The sequence below is a fragment of the Betta splendens genome, chromosome 1 (genome assembly GCF_900634795.4).
Source record: "Betta splendens chromosome 1, fBetSpl5.4, whole genome shotgun sequence".
Lineage (NCBI taxonomy): Eukaryota > Metazoa > Chordata > Actinopteri > Anabantiformes > Osphronemidae > Betta > Betta splendens.
The window spans coordinates 21,503,184-21,525,714 of record NC_040881.3 but is presented as its reverse complement, the minus strand read 5'-3'; the positions used below and the strand labels follow the sequence as shown (position 1 = coordinate 21,525,714).

At 41.9% G+C, this 22,531-nt stretch overlaps 2 protein-coding genes across 8 annotated transcripts in view; both read right to left on the bottom strand.

Annotated features, from left to right (window-relative positions):
• The window catches only part of LOC114853379 (NACHT, LRR and PYD domains-containing protein 12-like), a 53,005-nt gene extending 48,801 nt beyond the window's left edge, over positions 1–4,204 (bottom strand). For 4 of the 5 annotated variants that reach the window (XM_055507977.1, XM_055507963.1, XM_055508019.1 and 1 more), the window contains exon 1: positions 3,138–4,204. In XM_055507977.1, coding sequence (XP_055363952.1) covers positions 3,138–4,204 — 1,067 coding nt within the window. Of the gene's footprint in view, positions 1–487; positions 1,997–2,115; positions 2,163–2,409; positions 2,584–2,780; positions 2,955–3,137 lie in introns of those variants that run through there. The other variant, XM_055508000.1, reaches the window with a different exon arrangement.
• A 96-nt stretch (positions 4,205–4,300) lies between these two features.
• On the bottom strand, positions 4,301–14,060 carry LOC114853387 (NACHT, LRR and PYD domains-containing protein 3-like). 3 transcript variants are annotated; one of them, XM_055508274.1, is made up of 7 exons: positions 13,777–14,060; positions 12,234–12,340; positions 6,431–6,535; positions 6,161–6,286; positions 5,302–5,380; positions 4,916–5,144; positions 4,301–4,785 (listed from the first exon to the last, which is right to left on the bottom strand). In XM_055508274.1, the coding sequence occupies exons 3-7, from the start codon at positions 6,517–6,519 to the stop codon at positions 4,301–4,303; spliced, it is 1,008 nt and encodes a 335-aa protein (XP_055364249.1). In that variant the 5' UTR covers positions 6,520–6,535; positions 12,234–12,340; positions 13,777–14,060. The 3 variants fall into 3 exon arrangements, with proteins under 3 accessions (XP_055364249.1, XP_055364271.1, XP_055364235.1); XM_055508296.1 differs by having other exon boundaries at positions 6,431–6,532; XM_055508260.1 differs by lacking the exon at positions 13,777–14,060 and having other exon boundaries at positions 12,234–13,190.
• Positions 14,061–22,531: the final 8,471 nt, after the last annotated feature.

Genomic DNA, 22,531 nt, shown 5'->3' with positions numbered 1-22,531 from the left:
AATATTTGGTATGACTTTGTTTCGTTCATATTTCATTCAAGTGAGCAGATTAAATTTGTACGATAAGATGAGTTTCACTATATGACCGATAGGTGGCGGTACTGCACCTTTAAGGATACTGTCCGCTGTCTCATCTGTGGTTCGTCTGTTAACTGACGTTTGCTTCCCTCCTGCTTGTTTCAGCTGCTGTCAGCGTGTCTGGCCATCGCTCCGACAGCTTTGCTCAACCAGTGCTGTAGACTTGGGAAAGACAGTTTAACTAGCGGGTCAAGGTGCTGCTGTTGATTTGGGTGTAAACAGTGGCAGACGCGACATCGCACTCAGCATTTAAAGCTGCTTTGCTCATACTGAATTACACATTACCGTCTGGTATAAAAGTACACGCAAGAACAACACTCATGTAATAGTATTATTTGACAAATGCGACTGCAACCTAAAACTGACTGTCATGACTCATTAGTAGAGTAACAGACATCAGATCAAAAAGAATAGAGACAAGGTTTATTATATTAAGGCCTGAATCCCCAAATAATGCTAGATGTTTTTAAGGTCTTGTTGTGAAGTAAACGGTAAATACAACCTTAACCATATTATTCCGAGAGATAAGATGCTGCTGCTGTAAAGACAGGTTGTTGGTTCAAGTCCTCCATACCTGTAGATGCTTTCAAGTTCTTTTTGTCCAAATAAACTATAAATACAACATTGAACATGTCACATCCTGAACAGAGCAGTGGCTCAGAGGTTAAGAGGTTGTTCTTGTGAAGTTAGGTTGAGGGTTCAAATCTTGCATGATTCTAGAAACTTTTAGACGCTGCTCTCAAAGTGTAGGCTTAAAAGCACGCCAGAAGCACCTCCAAGTGTGAAGGGTTCCTCAGTGGTGTAGTGGGTAAGACGATGAGCGTAAGTCGCAAGGCGTGCAGAACTCATGATCAAATCATGGGCACTGCCGGTTCCTGGACCACACAACAGTCTTGAAGGGACTCCAGGGGGGGCCGTGTCCCCCCTGCGTTTCCAGAGAGGTGGAAAGGAGGCCTTATGAAACCGAGAAGTAAAACCAACTAGAATTTTGAACAAAAGCAAAAAAATTAATTGACAGTTAAAGGTTACATACATGTTTATTATATTATAGCACACAATCTCAAACAACTTGATCAGTGTTTGTCAGAAGAACAGTGAATAATACTTCAAATGAAATGATTCATGGAAAAATCAATAAATGGGAGCAACACAACTATTTATCAACTGTAATAAAGGAGCTGATGAGAGACATTTTTGCAGTTTATTTCAATAACAGAGGAAAATGAAAGATAATAGGAAAAAGAGGTGTAATGCAAAGATCACACAATCCACAAGTTGCTCCATAGTTTGTTTTAATACATCTAACTGACATGACAACAAGACAGACATGAACAGACTGAACTATGTGTCACAGTGACAACGTTTCTCTGACAGCATCAAACTCTCACTACGACATCGCACAGAGACACTGAGGAATCAGGAGACAAGAACCCAAACCCAGGATAAAGAGGTTCAGTGGATGTGGTGTTGAAGGTGTGAAGGTGGATCAGTTTGTCAGAGGAGACTCTGTAGAAGGACAGAGAACCAGCAGGACAGTCCACATACACTGATACTCTGTCCGACACAGAGGAGGAGGAGATGGGTGTTTCTATGTCATTGTGTCTGACATAGTAAAAACCATTAGAGCAGCTCAGACTCCAGGACTGATCATTGTATCCAAACAAACAGTCTCTACTGTATCCTTTCCTTCTGATTCCTCTGTAACTCACTGATATATCAACGTATCCTCTCCACTTAACCTCCCAGTAACAGCGACCAGTCAGACCATTTCTACACAGCAGCTGAGGACACCGGTCAAATCTGTCTGGATGATCAGGATATGACTGATCCTCCTCCACATGTGTCATCTTCCTGTTGTTGTCAGACAGTTGTAGTTTCCTGTTCACTGTGTTTGTGTCAATGGTGAGTTGACAGAAATCTGATGGAGAGAACAAGACACAATCCAGCTGCAGTTATTGATCCATCATCAGTTTGATGATGACTCATGACAGTTTGAAGATGGTTGAATGTTGCTGATCTCAGTACAAACACACTTACACTTTCTCAGACCTGGTGTCAACCATCGGACTCCACCTGGCTCCACCCTGAAAGGAGGAGGGGGTCAGAGACATGCACACATGGACATTACATGGCTCTCTCACACACACATTGTTGTAGGATTGTGTTCAGATGGAGGCTGGTATGTAGGGATGGACAGACTAATGTGACACCACAGGAAGCAAAGTCTGAATGTGTTTATTATCACACACTCCAAGGTTGGGTTCTAAGTTCATAAAGCTCCACATCCCCACTTGCTCCTCCATCAGACACTGTGTGTAGTTGTATCCATACCTGAGAGTGTCCAGTCTCCAGTGTGGATCCTTGACTCCAGCAGACAGCAGCTCCACTCCTGAGTCTCCTGGATGATTGTAGCTCAGGTCCAGCTCTCTCAGATGGGAGGGGTTGGAGCTCAGAGCTGAGGCCAGAGAGACACAAGCTTCCTCTGAGAGCAGACAGCCTGACAGCCTGATGGCACAAAACAACAAAGACTTGGTCACAGTTACACACCATCATTAAGTCACACACTACAACCACTCCTGATGGAGACACATATTGACAAACCTAGAAAAAAATCAATGAAATGAGAAAAATGTCTGGTTTAAACCATAAAATATAAAGTACAAAAGATTGTCAAATGAAAGAACACACTGAAAAATCTTGACCTGAGAGTCTCCAGTCGACAGTGAGGACTCTTCAGTCCAGCACACAGTAGCTTCACTCCTGAATTATGCAGGTTGTTGTTACTCAGGTCCAGTTCTCTCAGACTAGAGGACTGAGAGCTGAGAACTGAGGACAGAGCTTCACAGCTTCTCTCTGACAGGTCACACACACTCAGTCTGGTGAGACAGTAAGGGACATAAATTGTAATCAAAATAAAACATGTACAACACTAAAAAAAGCTATGCAAATTCAGTCGAGCAGAGACAGACAACCACATTTATAGTCACGTCTCTCATTCAAAACAGTCCTGATTAAAGAAATGGTACAGTCAACATTTAGAAGCTTTACAAAATACTCACAGAGCTGTGTTGGAAGCTTTGACCACAGGCAGCAACCTCAGAAGAGCCTCCTCTGAAGCAAAGAATTTTTTCAGCTCAAATACTTCAAGATCATTTGCTGAAGACAATAAGATGAAAACCAGAGCTGACCACTGGGCAGGAGACAGTTTATCTGTGGAGAGACTTCCTGATTTCAGATAGTGTTGGATCTCCTCTACTAGAGAACAATCATTCAGTTCATTCAGACAGTGGAAGAGGTTGATGCTTTTCTCTGCAGAAGGAAACTCTGTGATTTTCTTCTTGATATATTGAACTGTTTCCTGATTGGTTTGTAAATTACTTCTCATTCGTGTCATCAAACCTTGTAAGAATGACTGGTTTTTCTCAAGAGAAAATCCCAGGAGGAAGCGGAGGACCAGGTCCAGGTGTCCATTTGGACTCTCTAAAGCCTTGTCCACAGCAACGTGGTAGAACGGTGTATGTTCATGTTTCGTCATAAGATGTGACAGCAGGTTGACTCCAGACTTGATGAAGGTCAGATGGACATGAAGAGCAGCCAGAAACTCCTGAACACTCAGATGGACGAAGCAGAACACCTTGTCCTGATACAGCCCTTTTTCCTCTTTAAAGATCTGTGTGAACACTCCTGAATAAACTGAAGCTGCTCTGACATCGATGCCACACTCTGTCAGGTCTGACTCATAGAAGATCAGGTTTCCTTTCTGCAGCTGCTCAAAAGCCAGTTTTCCCAGAGACTCAATCATCTTCCTGCTCTCTGGACTCCAGTGTGGATCTGTCTCAGCTCCTCCATCATACTTGATGTTCTTCAGTTTGGTCTGAACCACCAGGAAGTGGATGTACATCTCCGTCAGGGTCTTGGGCAGCTCTCCTCCCTCTCTGGTTTCCAGCAGCTCCTCCAGAACCGTAGCAGTGATCCAGCAGAAGACTGGGATGTGGCACATGATGTGGAGGCTTCGTGACGCCTTGATGTGGGAGATGATTGTTGTGGCCTGCTGCTCATCTCTGAACCTCTTCCTGAAGTACTCGTCCTTCTGTGGGTCAGTGAACCCTCTGACCTCCGTCACCATGTCAACACACCCAGGAGGGATCTGATTGGCTGCTGCAGGTCGTGTGGTGATCCAGAGGTGAGCAGAGGGAAGCAGGTTCCCCCTGATCAGGTTTGTTCAGATTCCTGCTGCTTTGGTTTCACTGAAGAAGTGATGAATAAGTTCCACCAAGCTGAACCTTTGCTCTTTCAGCACATTCAGCTCTCTAAATGTAAATGGAAATGTGAAGTGTATGTCCTGGTTGGCTTTTTCTTCAGCCCAGTCCAGAGTGAACTTCTGTGTTAGGACTGTTTTCCCAATGCCAGCCACTCCCTTTGTCATCACTGTTCTGATGGCTCCATCTCTTCCAGCTGAGCCTTTAAAGACGTCTTCTGGTCTGATGCTTGTTTCTGCTCTGTCTGGTTTCCTGGAGGCTGTTTCAATCTGTCTGACCTCATGTTCATCGTTGACCTCTCCAGTCCCTCCCTCTGTGATGTAGAGCTCTGTGTAGATCTGGTTCAGAAGGGTTGGCTTTCCTGCTTTAGCGATGCCTTCAAAGACACACTGGAACTTCTGCTTCAGGCGAGATTTAAGTTGATCCTGACAAAGTGTAGCAGAAGATCCTGAATGAACAATAAAATGGTTATGATTCATGAAGATAGACGAATGAGAATTTGGTCCACATATGAAAAAACTCAACAAATCAGTAAAATATGTGATTGCTTCTCTGATTATGTAGATAAATGCTCTTACTGCTCTGCAGACAGTCAGCCAGCTCCTCCTGCTTCATCCTCCTCAGGAAGTTCACTGTGATCTTCAGAAACGCGTCTCTGCTGCTCCTCTTCTGCTCTTCATCCTCACCATCCAACTCCCCCTTATCCCTCCTCTGACTCTCTAAGCATTCTGGGTAATCTGGACTCAGAACCTTCTGGATCTTCTTCAGCTCCTTCTTCACAAACATGACAATGTTTTCCTCCAGCAGCTGGAACAGAAACTAAATGAATTACCTGATCCAACTGAAACCATGGAGCCAAACATCAGATCCATGTTGGACACACTGACAATCCACTGGTCCAAAAGTAAAGCATGGAGATGATTGAACAAAACAGATGAACAGTAGTATTTGTACATGTACAGACCATAAATATGGAGTCCAGGTGTGTTTGGTGCTGCTGGACAGACTGAGCAATGGAAACCTCTGAGGTCTGCTGGTCCACTCTGTGGAGGAACCATGAAGACATGACAAGACATAGGATATATTGTGTTCTCTGATCGATCCCCTTCTGTGGGCTGCCACACATGGGTGTGCTCAGGACACACACAAGGATGGGTTTAACTGGAAACAAACTCGTGAGTTAAACGTCCATGAAGTGATGTTTGATGTGAGCAGTGACTCAGGCTCCCTGTAGTGGTGAAGCTCTACTGTCAATCAGTGGCTTCAGTCTAAGCAGCTCTGTTCATTGTTCAACATATCGCTGCCTCCATCTCTAAACAAGTGTTGGAATAAGGAGTCTGCTGAGATCAGACTGGTTTTACTAGGCAGCTCCCAGTGTGACTATGTTGAAGTGTGAGTATGAAGCAGAGCTGCTGCTCACACTAGGAACATTTAACTACTTCCTGCTTTCATTTATCGTTGGACTTCGGCTCTGGTGCCGACAATAGGGACAAACAGTCGTCTACACTCACTGACAACCACATCACAACTAAAGTCTCCAGGAGTAATTAGCATTTGTGTTGACATCTGCCTGCAAGTCAGCACTTCATTAAAAGGGGAGCAGCTCCTGAGACGCTCTATAGGATAAGAGCTACTGGTTGAATAGAGATTTAATCAGAGCGGTTGCTGGAAGAACAGTGAATAAAAGCTTCTTGTTCACATTAATGCCTCTAACTCACATCAGAAAGATCGAGAAATGTAAAGAAGAAGTATTTATCATCATATAAACTTTGCATTTTTTTTTGCATCATGTTTTTTCAACTTGATTCAAATGAATAACTCACTTTGACTCTAATGCATGTTGGTCTTTAAAATGAACAATAACGTCCTTTGACCTATCGCTCTGGCAGGACATGCAGCTGGGTTCAGGTTCATGTCCAAGTTCAGCGGATTCTTGTCTCTGATGAAACCTGAAAGAAAAACAACTTTGGTGACTCTCCCATGACTCTCAGTCCTTCATAAACGACCAATAATAGAAAATATGTGATTATGAAATATTAATCAGTATCTGTGACTTGGAGACAGAATTATTCAGATGGTCTCAGTCATCTCACCTCTGAGCTTTGTTCTGGCTCTCAAGGTCTTCACGCAGACTGGTTTTAGAGGGCAGGGCTCCCTCCTCTCTGTTCTCAGGCTGACTCATGAATTCACACTTTCTACTTTCAGGAGAAGAAAAACAAATCATTCATCCGCACTGAAAGTCATCAACTAAAATACAAGGGTGGTCTAATAGGTACTTAGCCCCACCGCACGATGGCACCACTATCACAAGAAAAGTAGTATATTCTCTTAGACGAATTTTAGCCGAATCGGACTTGTACGTTTATTTTCACAGCTTGCAGAAGTGGTTATGTCCGTGGATTTTAGAAAAATGCAAATAGAGCATTGATCGGTGATCCGATTCTTGTTTTTGTAAGGTAAATCACGCAGCGAAATCAAAGAGCACTTGGACGCTGTGTACAGTGACTCTTCTCTTCTCTTGGTTAAACAAATTTCAACATGGTGGCACATCGGTTTTTGATGAGCCACGCCCAGGCGCCCCGAAAACGGCTATCACAGAGGTTAACGTGACAAAAATCCACGATCTCCTATTGGCAGACCTCCGATTGAAGGTGCGTGAGATAGCTGAGGCAGTATCTCAAAAGACCGCGTGGGTCATATCCTGCATGAAATTTTGGGCTTGAGAAAGCTGTCGGCGCGATGTTTTCCGGAGTGAGCAAACGCGGCACCCAAGCGCAACCATGAGACCACTTCAGAGAAGTGTTTGACGCTGTTTAAGCGCAATTCGAAGGAGTTTTCATGCTGTTTCATGACTGTCGACGAAACATGGATCCACTGGTACACACCAGAGACCAAGGAACAGTCCAAACAGTGGACTTCATCCAGAGAACATGCTCCGAAGAAGGCGAAGACTGCCCTATCGGCCAGAAAGATGATTTTCTGGGACTCACACAGTGTGATCTACATCGACTACATGTAGAAGGGCAAAACGGTCCCAGGGCTATACTATGCCGAAGTATTGGATTCGATTCGAAGCCGAATTGCAGAAAAAAACGGCCCCATTTGGCGAAGAAAAATGTGCTCTTCCACCATGACAGCGCGCCGGCCCAAACCTCCCATTAGTGGAGATTGAACGGGCTGTAACGGCAGGTGTGCGGTCTGAGGCTCCGCTTCAACATTTAACATTTACATTTAGACTTTTGCACATTTAACTAAATATGAGAAAACATGTTGTGTCATTTAGTTAAATGTGAGAAAACTAGTTATACAGAGGCAGCCGGTAAAAGTGTCTACCCCCACCGTGTTTGGGATTCAAAACTGCCGCGTCAGTTTGCACTGCGGGAAGAGTGTGTTACGTCTGTTTGGCCTGTAGGTGGCGATTGACTCCCACTTTTGGTCCTAAAACACCGTAGTTGCTTACGTCATATAATGTCTTGTAGAACAACCAATGATCAGGTCTTTGGTGGCCTAGTGGTTAACATGCATGGCAATAAAACTTTTTGTCCGGGGTTCGAGTCTGAGTGGAAGCAGTTTTTTAATTTTAATTATTGGAAAAACAGCGACTCATCATCACCATGTGATCACGAGATGAAAACGTTGTATTACTTAGTGCATGGATCGCCAAGACCATGAACCGCTGGTTGCGGTATAGTATGAAGTTATGAACGTAAGTAAATTATGGCAGTTTAAAACTGAAAATAAGAAGCTGAATGGTGCGCCCTCCCGCGTGCAGCGTTCGATTTGTGGCAGACAAGCTACTGTAACCCTAATTTCTCGCTGTTGGTACGGGCAATTTTCTTTACGTGGTATGCTTCTTTAATGCACCACACGGCAAGACAGTACGGCACATGTACACTTTTTTCTTTACACCGCTCTTATCCAACGCGCGTCACCTTTTTCCTGTCCCCCGTCAACAAGGGCAGGTAGGAACTAATGTTGATGACAAATAAAATCACAGTAGCTGAAATGTCACCTTTCCCAAACATAAAATAAAAAAAATAAAAAGGAATACTAACTAAGGTTACACTACTACAATTTAAAAAAGTGAATAAGGATGATCTAGACCAGAGGTCTGCCACCGGTAACACCCACGTTTTCAATGAAAAAAACAAACACTGGGAGCCGCGGAGGGCGGCAATATTATATTATTTGAGAACATTCAACATTTGTTTTTTAATCCAAAGAAGACATAAAAGTCGGGGCTCAGAGATCTAGCCGATGATAAAACATTGTCAAGGCATCGACAAGGACAGCTAACTCGCTTTTCCCTGCTTCAAACAGCTGTTTTAACTGAGAGCAACCCGTGCGGCATCACCGGTCAATCTGGAAACGCATTCATTGGTTCGGACGTTGTTCTGCCCGCTTTCATGTAGACACAAAACTCGTCAAAGCAAAAGAGCTCAGTGCAGCATTTACAAATCACATGTGAACGCTTTAATTTTTTTTTGTAAATAAAAATAATGTTTGCCCTGTTCAAACCTGGGGAATAAAAACGATTCTGATTCTGAAAGCGGCTGATCAACTTCGCAGGAACACATTTCATATGGTACAGGTGAAAGGGACACTAACAACCCAACGCAGCCGAGGCTGTAGCAGCAAAGAACAGAGAAAGGCAGATCTTTGTCCTGCTTGTTGATGCGTGTTTTCCCTTCCCCCAGTGTCCCTCCTCTGGGACGTGGATGGCCACGCCCACTTTCATTCACCAGACGGACATGAAAGAGGGAATAACGAAATAAACAGCTGGTTAACTTTGTAGGAACACGGCTGTAGCTCTGCAATGACTTTATGTGGTACAGGTGAAAGGAGTAATAACGAAATAAACAGCTGGTTAACTCGTAGGAACACCTTGTAGTAGGAACTGGTATATTTAGAAAACCCAGTAGTCCTAGTGTTAAGGTGTGTGAACTGGGGAGGAGACGGCAGCAGCGACTGAAGAGCGACTGAATAGAGTTGATGTCTTCCCCGCTGACAGGCGCATTCATTTGATAATGCACGACCTTGGCTGACAGTTCAGTTGAAAAACACACTGAATCTTTATTAAACCGTCCCTGAATAACATCTATGAACTGCAGTTTCTTCCTTGATTATCCATGATTATTATGAAAGAAGCGCAAATCTTCGCCAGTCCAAATTGTGCAATTAATACTGTGTTTACAATAAAGGTAACAAATAATAATAATAGTATTTTCATTTTAAAATGCACTGCATATTTTAAATATCGAAGTGCTACAAATAACTTAGATCAGAAAGCTACGATAAATACATACGTTTATTTTTGCAGATTAAACGTATGTAGAACAAACTACTTGCTGCATTAATGAGTCTTAGACCTGCAGCTGATCACGCCGCCTGATGCTGCCCAGTCTCCCACGGAGCTTTGTCCTGGAGCTGAAGTATTTTTCACCTGCTGATCGAGTAGTAGCAACACATTAGCATGTCTATGCGCCTCTACGGGGGAGGGGAGGGATGAGAAGTTTGCCTTTGCGACTGTGAGCAAACATGAGACAAGCAAAAGCTTGGTCGAACTCAGATCCAAGTCATCTGAGTACGAAACACATCACATATCATTCGATCTCGTGTTTCATTCGAGCGGCAGTCTGGAGCTCTCTGCTACGACTGCTGCCCCGCGACCCGTCCACGGATGAGCTTCCATTAAAAATTAAAAGCAGAGGTTTTTTGTTTTTCGTTTTTCTCTAAACAAAAAAAACAGCTTTAAATTCAAGTCCGTGTGTTTTTGTTAAAAAATATTTTTGCTCGGTTTATTGGTTTGTAATGCGGTGCTTTTATTCAGGATAGATAGACGGATGGGAAATCAAAGTTTTGAAACGTACACGGGCCGAATAAGTCACATCAGCTACTCATTTAGTTACAAGGACACGCACAGTCAAAACAAATTCTCGCTACATCTCGTGCGCCACTCCCCCGTTTCTCTCGTAGCCTGCATTTGCACATCTGTCTGGAAACATGACTCAGAAACACGTCATGTGTTTGTGTAAGAGTTTGATGTCTCCACCAAATTATAAGCAGAGGTAACGAGAGAACGACTTTTTGTGTTTTCCGTTTGTCTCTAAACAATAAAAACATATTAACTCCAATTCCGTGTCTTTTTGTAAAAAACAAGTATTTTCAGCTCATCGAAAGAAACGAAAACGCCGGTGAAAGTGGCTGGATGGACGGATGGGAAATTAAAATGTTGAAAAGTACACGGGTCGAATAAGTGATCTCAGCCACTCAGTTACAATGACACACACAGTCAAAACTAATCAAACTGCAGTTCTGCAGACACAGAGTAAACGCGTAGGAACAAACATGCTGCTGTAATGTGTCGCTGTAGATCTGCTGATTTCTGGCGTCCTGTCAAAATTACTATCAACAACTGCTGTAAAACAAATTCCTATGATTATTACGGTTATTTACGTAAAATCTACGAGTATTGGAAAACATTCATTAACAAGTTGTGGAAGTTTAAAACCTAAATAAGCGGCTGTAGTCGCAGATGGACTGCGCTCTACGTCTTTACTTGGCCATGCGCATTCAAATTATATAAATTAAACCGCGACGCATAATCATGGTATTATGTGAAGTCAATATGTTGTATCAGATGTTAGAGCGGTGGGTGTGTACATATTTTTAAGAGATGCCTTCTATTTAAAGAAACGAAAAAGCTGAGGAGAATGAAAACAAGAATGTGTTGCTGCTGTGGCGCTGCCTGTTTTAAACCACACAGAACAATTATAACTTTGCAGTGAACAGAAAATAACTAAGCCATCAACAAGTTGTTGCCCTTCACACTCCCCATGTTTTAGCACACAACATATACTTAATAGTAAAAACTTAACAGTAAAATAGGTCTGGTGTAAAATATGTGTGTTACAGGTAGAAATGAACAGTCGGACCTCAGTTACGCTGTAGTGCTTTGGAGGCTTCTAATCAACGCTGCGCCACCTGGTGGTTAAAACGAGACTAGCGTCCTGATTTTTTTCAGCCGGCTGCAGGATTAAAAATCTTTAGTCAGCGACGCACTCGCTGCACCGTGGCGACGCGGCAGTACTGCAGTAAAAACCCTAGTCACTTTGAACCGCTGCCACTGTAGGTGCTCCTTTTACATTCGGCACCCCATACGTCGCTGGGTCAAGTGTATCAAACTAAAAAAGAGACTATATTAAAAAATATATCTCCACTTTTCCAAAAAAAATGTTTTGGTAGGCTCTCGTACATTTACAATACATTTACGGTTTGCATGCTTTGTCAGTGTGAGTAACAGTAGTTACAGTAGGCCATGTGTCTGATTCTCAGCCTGCAGGGTAGACATCGCTGTGGCTTTTTGAACTCTCACACTACTGAAATTGAGAGGATTTCTCTACACAATGTTTTGCAGTACTGTATATCAAGACGAACTCTAATCATACCAAACACACATATATAAAGTGTATGTTGTAGGCAGTGCACACAAATGAAAAAAAAATCCCTTACCACTTATGGACTTACAAACATACAGTAGTTGTACAAGTAACAAGAAATTATAATAGATAGAATAAATCTACAACTAAACATATTGACAAAATTACCACATTAATTGCATTTTGATAAGACATACATTTCACAATTATGTAAAAACATATTTTCTTAAAAAAAATTGGGAAATATACAACTTTAGTTATTCTATTTGCCAAAAACCAAAATACAACTAATAATTATATATAATAAATAAGACGTATTGGTGTAGAATTAAACTTGGCTATATGACAACACAAGTTGAAACATATAGAGATAGATACACAGACAGAGGCCAATAGACATTATGTCCAATAGAGCTGTTTCCTGGTTTGCAATCAGTGCAATAGACTGTATACTCACCCACACAGACTTTGTACTTTTGGTCACAGGAAGAAGAGGTCAGAACTACAAAAGGAACCTGTCTTTCTCCCTTGAAGGGTGTAAATGTGTTCTACTGATGCTCTCTCCTGTTAACGGATGATAAAAACATACTGTAATGAGCGGCTGTGGCTGCATGGGTGGTCAGCTGATCTGCTATGACTGGCTGGCTGCTGAACAGGGTTTTTGGTTGGAGAGGTGGCTGAGGTGATGCATGGACACATATTCTCTCTTCTTCCTTACAAATAACTCCCGCCTGTCTTGCTGTTCACCACCTGCCTGGTTATTTCTCTAATCAGCCTCCTCTCTCTTCTTCCTTACACATATTATGAAGGTTTTACTACACTACACCACACAGGAACAAAAACGCCACCATATCCACAGTTTACAATATCAAGAAAAGATTCAATTAAACAGAGTGTAGAAAAAAAGTCAACTAACTTAAAACCTGCGTTATAAAACTAAGTAAATAAAAAGAACCGAGGTGTGTATAAACCTCATAACCTGTTAAACTAGTTAGAGAGCTAGAGATGTCATGTGTTGTGTCTTTGACCTGATGTTTAACGCTTTAGTTTTTCTATTCTCCAAAAAACAAAATACAACTAATAATTATAAACAATAATGAAATGAAAATTAAACTTGGCTAGACAACAAATGTTGCAACATACAGAGATAGATATACCATAATATACATAATAAAGATTATGTCCATGAGAGCTGTTTCCTGGTTTGCCATCAGTGCAATAGAGTGCATACTTACCCACACAGACTTTGTACTCTCTCCTGTTAAAGAATTATAAAAATATACCGTAAGGTGTGGCTGCATGGGTGGTCAGTGATCTGCTATGACTGGCTGGCTGCTGAACAGGGTTTGAACAGAGGTGGCTGAGGTGATGCATGAACAGAAATTTGATGATCGCCACAACTCAAACTGATCCTTTTAAAAATGAGCTGACAAACAGTAAGGATGGTAAATGTGAGACAAGGATTGATGGGGCAGACAACAAAACAGTGAATTCTACAATAGGCAAAGCAAAAGAACAATAAATGACTTTGACTGACTTTTTTACAAGACCATATACTCCCATCTGTTATGCTGTTCACCACCTGCCTGGTTATTTCTCTAATCACCCTCCTCTCTCTTCTTCCTTACAAATAGTATGAAGGTTTTACTACAGTACACTACACCACACAGGAACAAAACCTCCACCATATCCACAGTTTACAATATCAAGAAAAGATTAATTTAAACAGAGTGTTAGCAAAAAAGTCAACTAACTTAAAACCTGTGTTATAAAACTAAGTAAATAAGAAGAACCGAGGTGTGTATAAACCTCATAACCTGATAAACTAGTTATAGAGCTAGAGACTTCATGTGTCTTTGACCTGATTTTTAACCCTTTAATTTCCGACACCACATGAAAACTGCAGCAGTGGCAAAAGTAGTTTCACTCCCAGCAACAGGTTGAATCCGTCCCTGAAACGTAGCGTCTAACACCCAGACAGGCGTGTGGTGGTTTCTTACCAGAGTCTCTTCTTCTAGTAGTTTGTAGTTTCTTCGGTTCTGAACTTATGTTTGGTTACTTTCGCTTTTGTCACGGCGAAAGGATGAACTCCGCCAACAAAAACGACCAACTAACTGAACCGCAGGTGTGGACGGATCGATCCTAATATCGATAATATCGATACCAACGCTAGTATTGATATCGATCGATACTGCGACAAAAACATCGATACTTTGGTTGAGCTTTTACTCCTCCGCACTGCTGCCGTGTTTTCAAAGACTAACTATCTGGTCTGTCTGCGTCTCTGAGCGTCTGCACCTGTACGTCAGAGCGAAGCAGACACGCCCCCGCCTCTTGCTTTGAGATGTCACGTGACTCAGCGACTCGGGCCAGCGGGAAAAAAAACAGGCGGACGACACAGACGAAGAAGAAAGATGGAAGCAAGAAAGAGTAGCAGCGTGTGCTCATATTTTCAAGCCAAAAATGAAACAATGGCAACCTGTACAATCTGCAAAAACGGTGTTAAATAGTGGCAACACAGTGACAACGCAGTGGACCTCTGCTCCTTTTACACCCCAGTGGCTACAGGGATTCACTGGGAGCTTTAGTTATTAGACTCCATCATCACAAAGTCTAATAAATCTAATAAAGCCAATGCCGTCGTCAAATGTCTTCGTTTAGTGGATGCAGGAAGAGTTCCATGGACTAGTCAGCCTTTCTACATGGCTTTATTATATATTTATTACAAATAAACAATGATAATGGAAACTCTAGAAAAGAGTTACATTTACAAGAACAGTGTAAACCAAGTTTTTGTCAGCTAGAAATCAATAAAACTGAAGAAAGAGGTGGATTTCAGTAAGTTCCAGACTTCACTCATCTTCATGTCTGAGCTGGTGATGGTTGTATTTTACTAAAATTATGTTGGAGTGTTTCCTGCTCAATTTGATCATTTTAAGCAGATACAGAAAGAAATAATTTTGGCTGATGTTTCCCATAGACAGTCTATTTGAGGTAATACTCGCTGCCCTTTGTTTATTATGTTACATCGTGCAGCTCATTGTTTGGTATCACAGAACCCATGTAATGATGGTAATATGGATCAGTGACTAGAGGAGCGGTAGGGACTGATAAAGCTTTAATACTAGTCAGTGGTGCGATAAATTAACTTCTCTAAAACAGTTCTGAAGAGATTTGTGTTGTTAAGGTGAATAGACAGATTTAATTATAATCAGTAATTGATTCATAAAAGATATTCCCTGTCATTTATGTAGTCTCTTGGGAAATATGTCAGCCAAGATACATCACATGCAGAAATATGCACGCTGAACCATCTGAAGCATCTCTTAGTTATAAATTCAGATGCTTAGTCACTCAGTGTTTTTTTCCTTTTCTCCTTCAATCTTACTGTACATGCCACCATCGTATTTTATGTTACTATAGGGCAGTGATCTGTAATGGCCGCTAGATGGCGCCGTAACGCTGCTGTAATAGGGCTGTGAGCGCGGATTGTCCCTTGCCGGACACCATACTGTCGGGGGTGTTTCTGCGTCAGTGTAGTGAAGTGTTGTTTATAGAAGTATAACCGAGGCCGACCAAGATGTTTACATGTCAGTCCAACAGTTGTCCTTGAAGGGAGTCACAACAGGGGAAGAGGATAGATAGAGGCACAGCTGGTGAGCTAGATTGAACCCGGGAAGGGAGGGGTGAGAGAGAAGGGACAGAGTAATACACAGCCAAATTCTAATACATTTTAACAATCCATGACTAATTTGTCTAGATCAATACTCCAATCGGTCACAACTCAGGGCTTCATCGCCTCTTGTGGGACCATGGGTCACCCGTGACATCTCCTCAAGCCTGTCAGACAAGGCTGTCACCATAGTAACCAAGTGTTCAGTCTGTCTGCAGATGTTCTCCCTCAGTCCCTTGTCTTCCTCCGAACGGGCTGAGATGTTATTAGTCAGTCCTGCAATCCGGGCATCCGAACGGGCTGAGATGTTACCAATCAGTCCCTCCATCCGGGTCATCCTCTGATGCAAATCATCCGAACGAGCTGAGATGTTAATTATCAGTCCTTCAATCCGGGCCATCCTCTGGTGTAATTCCATCAGCCGAGTAAACATGGCCCCCGTCGGCGTTTGTAGCTCTACGGCCGGTGGACACGCCAATGAGCCGGCCACAGATTTTCCAATCTTTCCAATCTTCCGATAAAGCAGGGCACCACCAAAGCCAATTATGATTAGCCCTGTTATCAAAGTCCAAAATATGAATAGATCCTCTGCATCCTCGATGGACAGAGGTTCCAGACTCATGGGGCACCAGGAATCCCACGCGTCCCGCACGTAGCCGGAGGCAAAAGTCCCCAAGGGGCATAGTGGTTCTCCCGGAGATTCTTTCCTTTGTGAAAACATTTTGTCCAATGCGCTGAGTGACCAGTTGATTAGCTCCATGTTCAAAAATATTATTCCAGAATAGCAGATCAGGGTGCTCAGAAAAAGACAAGACAAGGACACTGCAAGCAAAAGCAGAGTGGGAGCAGAGAGAAAACACGCCGGCACTCCTCGAGAGGCGGAAGTAGATGATGAATATGAATACTTAGTATGGTTTTGTTTCATTTATATTTCATTTAAGTGTGAATGATGAAATGTGACGGTCACATCAGATGAAAAAAAATAGAGACATTTACAATAGGATGACCACACGGTAATTTAGACATTATTGGTAGGACTGACTACAAATAAACTAACTGTCTGTGTTACAGGTCGTGGTCGAGAGGCTGTAAAACTAAGAGTCTTGCGCAGAGAATGAAGCCCCAGTGGCATTAAACAACAATGGTCCGTACTCCCAGACTGATAAAAATGGGCTTGTTTATGGCATTATGTCATTAATAATATTATTTATAATTTTGAGTTTTGTTTTGATTAATTTATTTTTCCCTCTGAACAATGAACACAACTAATAATAAAACACACAGCCTCATGACCAAGAGTTCTGACATCCTGCACCTTCAGCCACAGATATAACCACTGACTTTGGAGACATTTTACCTTAATTCTAGGTGGGAACCTTTCAAAGGTCAAACCTCACCCTGTCTAATTGAGCTTATAACCTCTAAGCCATTAAAGATTTTAACTCTTTACTTTCTTTCTTTTACCTTAGGTGTCCTATTTTAAAGCCTAAATCCCAAAATAATGCTAAACCTTTTTAAGGCCTTGTCGTCAAGTAAACTGTAAATACAACCTTAAACATATTACTCAGAAAGATAAGAAACTTTCAAGTCCTTTTTGTCCAAATAAACTGTAAATACAACACTGAACATGTCACAACCTGAACAGAGCAGTGGCTCAGAGGTTAAGAGGTTGTTCTTGTGAAGTTGAAAGTTCAAATTTTGCATGATTCTAGAAGCTTTTAGACACTGCTCTCAAAGTGTAGGCTTAAAAGCACGCCAGAAGCATCGCCAATTGTGAAGGGTTCCTCAGTGGTGCACTGATGGTTTTGTTTTTCTTTAGTTCAGCTACTGAATGTAACTTTGAAAACTCTTAAACTTTTTAGGTAGATGTTTTTATATACATACAGTAATCTGTAAATTATAAACATGTAGATGATATAGCAAAATGTTTCTGACAATATGCTGGACTTCTTCTTCTTCTGATGACCCAAACAGACTGTAATGCCTTGGCCAGACCAGAAGAAAAGAGAGGAAGGAAATGAGAAAAAAAAATGGAGGCGGACGAGGGATGCATTTAAAAATAACACCAGTTCTCTGCAGCCTTAGGGATCTGGAGGGAGAGACTTCAATGTAAATGCTACGGGATCAGTCCCAACCTTTGTCAGCCAGGGGTTTTAAAATGTATAAACGCAAGGAGACGTGGTGCAGAAAAAGATGGGGAAAGTAAATATATTTCAAAAATAACAGACTCTGAGAACAGACGCTGGGTCTCCACTGTAGAGCTTCCTACTGCAGGTCAAAACCACGGAGAGTCTGATCTACCTTCTTTACCTCTTGTGACGTGTGTGCGGATTCAGAATATTATAAATCCTGTCCCATGATCATTGTTTAATGTGAAAGACAAAATGTGACATTGTTATTGTCTGTGTTCAATGTATAATGTTACAATGTGTTGCACTCACTGGCATTTTATTAGGTTCACCTGCTATTAGGGTGTTTTCATTATGTGGTGGCACATGTCACACTTCAGTGTGAGTTCACAATAATAACCAGTAAGAATGAGACGATGGACGTGTAAAACAGTCCCATTAATAGCAAGGTTGGGTTATATATGATTATCATAACTATTGTTACAGTTATTGCTACCACAGCTATTATTAATAAACACTTCTTTCCTCAGTAACTCTGTCTTGTTGTTATTTAAAAGTCTTTGAGCATGAGCAGCACAAATTCATACACACATGACAATAAAAAATTGAAAGGTATGCAAAACAAAAGGGACAGAAAAAACAGATCTTTAAGCATTTTAAAACATAATTTAGATCAGATTTAGTTAGAGACAACTCATTTGACTACATGCAATGCTCAGCTTATGCTGATATTTAGATAAATGGCTCCTTCTAGAGGCAGTTCCACACTCTGACACCACCACATGCTCAGAATCATCAGTGGTGTGAATGCAATATAAATACACCTGTACCTGTGGTACAAATTATGCAAACTTCTCCTAATACCAGGACCTCTGCTCCTTTTAAGCCCCAGTGGCTACAGGGATTCACTGGGAGCTTTAGGCTTTAGACTCCATCGTCCCAAAGTCGAATAAAGCCAATGCCATCGTCAAATGTCTTCGTTTAGTGGATGCCACAGACAGTCTATTTGAAGTAAAACTTGCTGCCCTTTGTTTATGATGTAACAACGTGCAGCTCACTGTCTGATATCACAGAACCCATGTAATGATGATAATATGGATGATTGACTAGAGAAGCGTTAGGGACTGATAAAGCTTTAATACTAGTCAGTGGTGCAATAAATTAACTTCTCTTAAACAGTTCTGAACAAATTTGTGTTGTTAAGGTAAATAAACAGATTTAATTATAGTAATTGATTCATAAAATAAATTCCCTTTCATTTATGTAGTCTCTTCAGAGCAAATATGTCAGCCAAGATACGTCACTTCCAGAAAAATGCACACTGAACCATCCGAACCATCTCTTAGTTATAAATTCAGATGCTGGTCAGCCTCCTTGATACACTGAGTTACTCACTGTTCTTTTCTTTTTCTCCCTCTGTCTTACATGCCACCATCGAATTTCATGTTACTATAGAGCAGTGATCTGTAACGGCTGTAAAGGCTGTGAGCGCAGATTGTCCCTTGCCGGACACCATACTGTCGTGGATTCTTACGTTTTCTATGTTTTGTGTTGACAGGCGAGCTGTTGTCTTGTAATAGATAAAGTTCTGCTATCCATCTGGGGCATGTATTTAGTGGTACATTTGTATAAGACACTGTACTATGTTGTGGTATAGAAATGTATATGTTTGCGCTAAGCAAATTAATGTGTTGTTGTCACATAGAGTCGCCTGACTGTAACTTAGCCTCAGTTAAGTAGGACTGTTTTGTAATTAATATATGAATGTTTTCTGTGTACATGAATATTTGGTATGGCTTTGTTTCGTTCATATTTCATTCAAGTGAGCGGATTAAAGTTGTACGATAAGATGAGTTTCACTATGTGACCGATAGGTGGCGGTACTGCACCTTTAAGGATACTGTCCGCTGTCTCATCTGCGGTTCGTCTGTTAACTGACGTTTGCTTCCCTCCTGCTTGTTTCAGCTGCTGTCAGCGTGTCTGGCCATCGCTCCGACAGCTTTTCTCAACCAGTGCTGTAGAGGAGGGAAAGACAGGTTAACTAGCGGGTCAAGGTGCTGCTGTTGATTTGGGTGCAAACAGTGGCAGACGCGACATCACACTCAGCATTTAAAGCTGCTCTGCTCACACTGAATTACACATTACCGTCTGGTATAAAAGTACACGCAAGCACAACACTCATGTAATAGTATTATTTGATATATATATATTCGACTGCAACTTAAAACTGACTGTCATGACTCATTAGTAGAGTAACAGACATCAGATCAAAAAGAATAGAGACAAGGTTTATTATTTAAGGCCTGAATCCCCAAATAATGCTAGATGTTTTTAAGGTCTTGTTGTGAAGTAAACGGTAAATACAACCTTAACCATATTATTCCGAGAGATAAGATGCTGCTGCTGTAAAGACAGGTTGTTGGTTCAAGTCCTCCATACCTGTAGATGCTTTCAAGTCCTTTTTGTCCAAATAAACTATACATTTCATTGAACATCCTGAACAGAGCAGTGGCTCAGAGGTTAAGAGGTTGTTCTTGTGAAGTTAGGTTGAGGGTTCAAATCTTGCATGATTCTAGAAACTTTTGGATGCGGCTCTAAAAGTGTAGGCTTTCCCAGTCCCAGCATTTTTTTTCCCGCTAAGGACTATCCAAGGATGGGTCCAGAGACCCGAATCACTTTAGCTAACATCCTAAATGAGCCATGAACGGCTTCTATTGTTCCATAAATGGGGCAGTTCCCCCCACGGCGAGGGGGAGTTCACGCTGAGCCACTTCAACAAAACCTGTGTTTTCTGTCACAGGCTGTGCTGTGGTCATCCAAACTACCTCTCATGGAGACATGAATTCGCACAGTACCAACATTTCTTACTGTACTATACAATCTTACTGTTGTATCAGACAGGCGCAGTTGCCTGCTTCGGCCAGAGGTGGTGCAATGAGGAAGGTGTCAGATAGAAAATCTGACTGCTGTCTTGCACTTTTCCATGTTAGCTCATCAACACAAGTTTTTTTTCTTTTGGGAGATTTATTGATAAAATGCAAATAAAAAATATTGTGCACACATCTTTGTAAATTACAATAAAAGGTAAGTTTTGTTTTGTAGGACCGGAGGTGCCGTGGCACTGTCAGGCCTGTAGCTCATAAAACATTGTTTTTTTCATTTGCATGCTTCCTAAATGTGCATTTTTCCTAAAACTCACCTTTTATTGTCATTCGCAAAGATGTGAAGATGTGATTTTACCAATAAATCCCCCAAAAGACAATAATCACCTTTCATTTTTATTTACAAACATAAATAATATTGTTTTTGCATTTTTATGGATACAAGTGAAACACGGGTCTTATTATGTGGCACATGCAGAAGGGAGTTACCAGAAGGGCCCATAGCACCAAGTGTGTCCTGAAGCTTGAGAGAAGCAGCCTCCCCCGCTCTGCGCCGAGCACATTCATTTACATGCATTGAATGCAAGCAAGCGCGCCCTATGGTGGGCTTGAATCTGGTTAGCCTGGTAGCTCAGTTGGTAGCCACTTGAGTATTGACTTTATCTTTAAATTTATTGTATGTTTTACTGTCGAAAAACATGACATAAAAGCAAAAAAGAAGTCCCTGGTTTATCAGATTGACAAGCAGCACAATATTAATTGTCGTGTTTTTCCACACCTGGCCAAGGTGTAGCTTCCCCCGCTCTCCAGCCGAACACAGTGATTTACATGCATTGAATACAAGCAGGCATGCCCTCCATTCTGTCGCAGAGACACAGAAACACACAAGATTCTGTGCTGCCTTTTGACAGACCTGGGACGTTTTTTTACTTTTATGTCTGTTTTTTTCCACAATGAAACATACAATGATTTTTATAGACAGAGTCAGAACTCCAATGTGGCCCATTCCATCGCTTGAGAGAAGCAGCTTCCCCCGCTCTGTGGCCGAGCACATTCATTTGCATGGAGACACGGCCGGAACACATGTGGAACACATAGCCACTTTTCTAGAAGTGGCTACAGTATGTGGGGGAATGGGCCACACTTGAGTCCTCACTTTATCTGTAAAATTCAACTCAGTTGGTGGACTGACGGTCTCAGAAAGCAAAGGTTTGTAGTTCAATCCCCCTCCTTGGCCAGGTGTGGGAAAAACACGACAATTGATATTGTGCTGCTTGTCAATCTGATAAACCAGGGACTTCTTTTTTGCTTTTATGTCATGTTTTTCAAAAGTGAAACATACAATAAATTTAAAGATAAAGTCAATACTCAAGTGGCTACCAACTGAGCTACCAGGCTAACCAGGTTCAAGCCCACCATAGCACCAAGAGACAGAAAGGAGGTTGCTGAACGCTTGCTTGTATTCAATACATGTAAATGAATGTGCTCGGCGCAGAGGGGATGCTGCTTCTCTCAAGTGTGCAGGACACACTTAGTGCTATGGGCCCCTCTGGTAACTCATAAAAATGCAAAAACAACATTTTTTATATGTTTGTAAATATAAATGAAAGGTGATTTTTATTTTCTTTTGGGGGATTTATTGGTAAAATCACATCTTCACATTTTTGCAAATGACAATAAAAGGTAAGTTGTAGGAAAAATGCACATTTTACCTTCCTCGTTGCACCGCCTCTGGCCAAAGCAGGCAACTGTGCCTTTCTGATACAACAGTAAGATTGTATAGTACAGTAAGAAATGTTGGTACTGTGCAAATTCATGTCTCCATGAGAGGCAGTTTGGAAGACCACAGCACAGCCTGTGACAGAAAACACAGGTTTTGTTGAAGTGGCTCAGCGTGAACTCCCCCTCGCCGTGGGGGGAACTGCCCTATTTACGGAACAATAGAAGCCGTTAACAGGATGATGGCTGAAGTGTGCGGGTCTCTGGACCCGGCTGTGGGACGCCCTCAAAAAAAGGTATCCTGACCCGTCCTTGGGGTGACTAGTGTTAAAGCACGCCAGAAGCATCTCCA

Bases quoted from the DNA above. Each gene is read 5' to 3' on its own strand.
- LOC114853387 (XM_055508274.1), bottom strand. From the start codon at position 6,519: ATGAGTCAGCCTGAGAACAGAGAGGAGGGAGCCCTGCCCTCTAAAACC. The intron at 6,287-6,430 runs GTGAGATGACTG...TTTTTCTTTCAG, and splicing joins AGCCAGAACAAAGCTCAGAG to GTTTCATCAGAGACAAGAAT. The intron at 5,381-6,160 runs GTGAGTTATTCA...GTTCCTCCACAG, and splicing joins CAACATGCATTAGAGTCAAA to AGTGGACCAGCAGACCTCAG.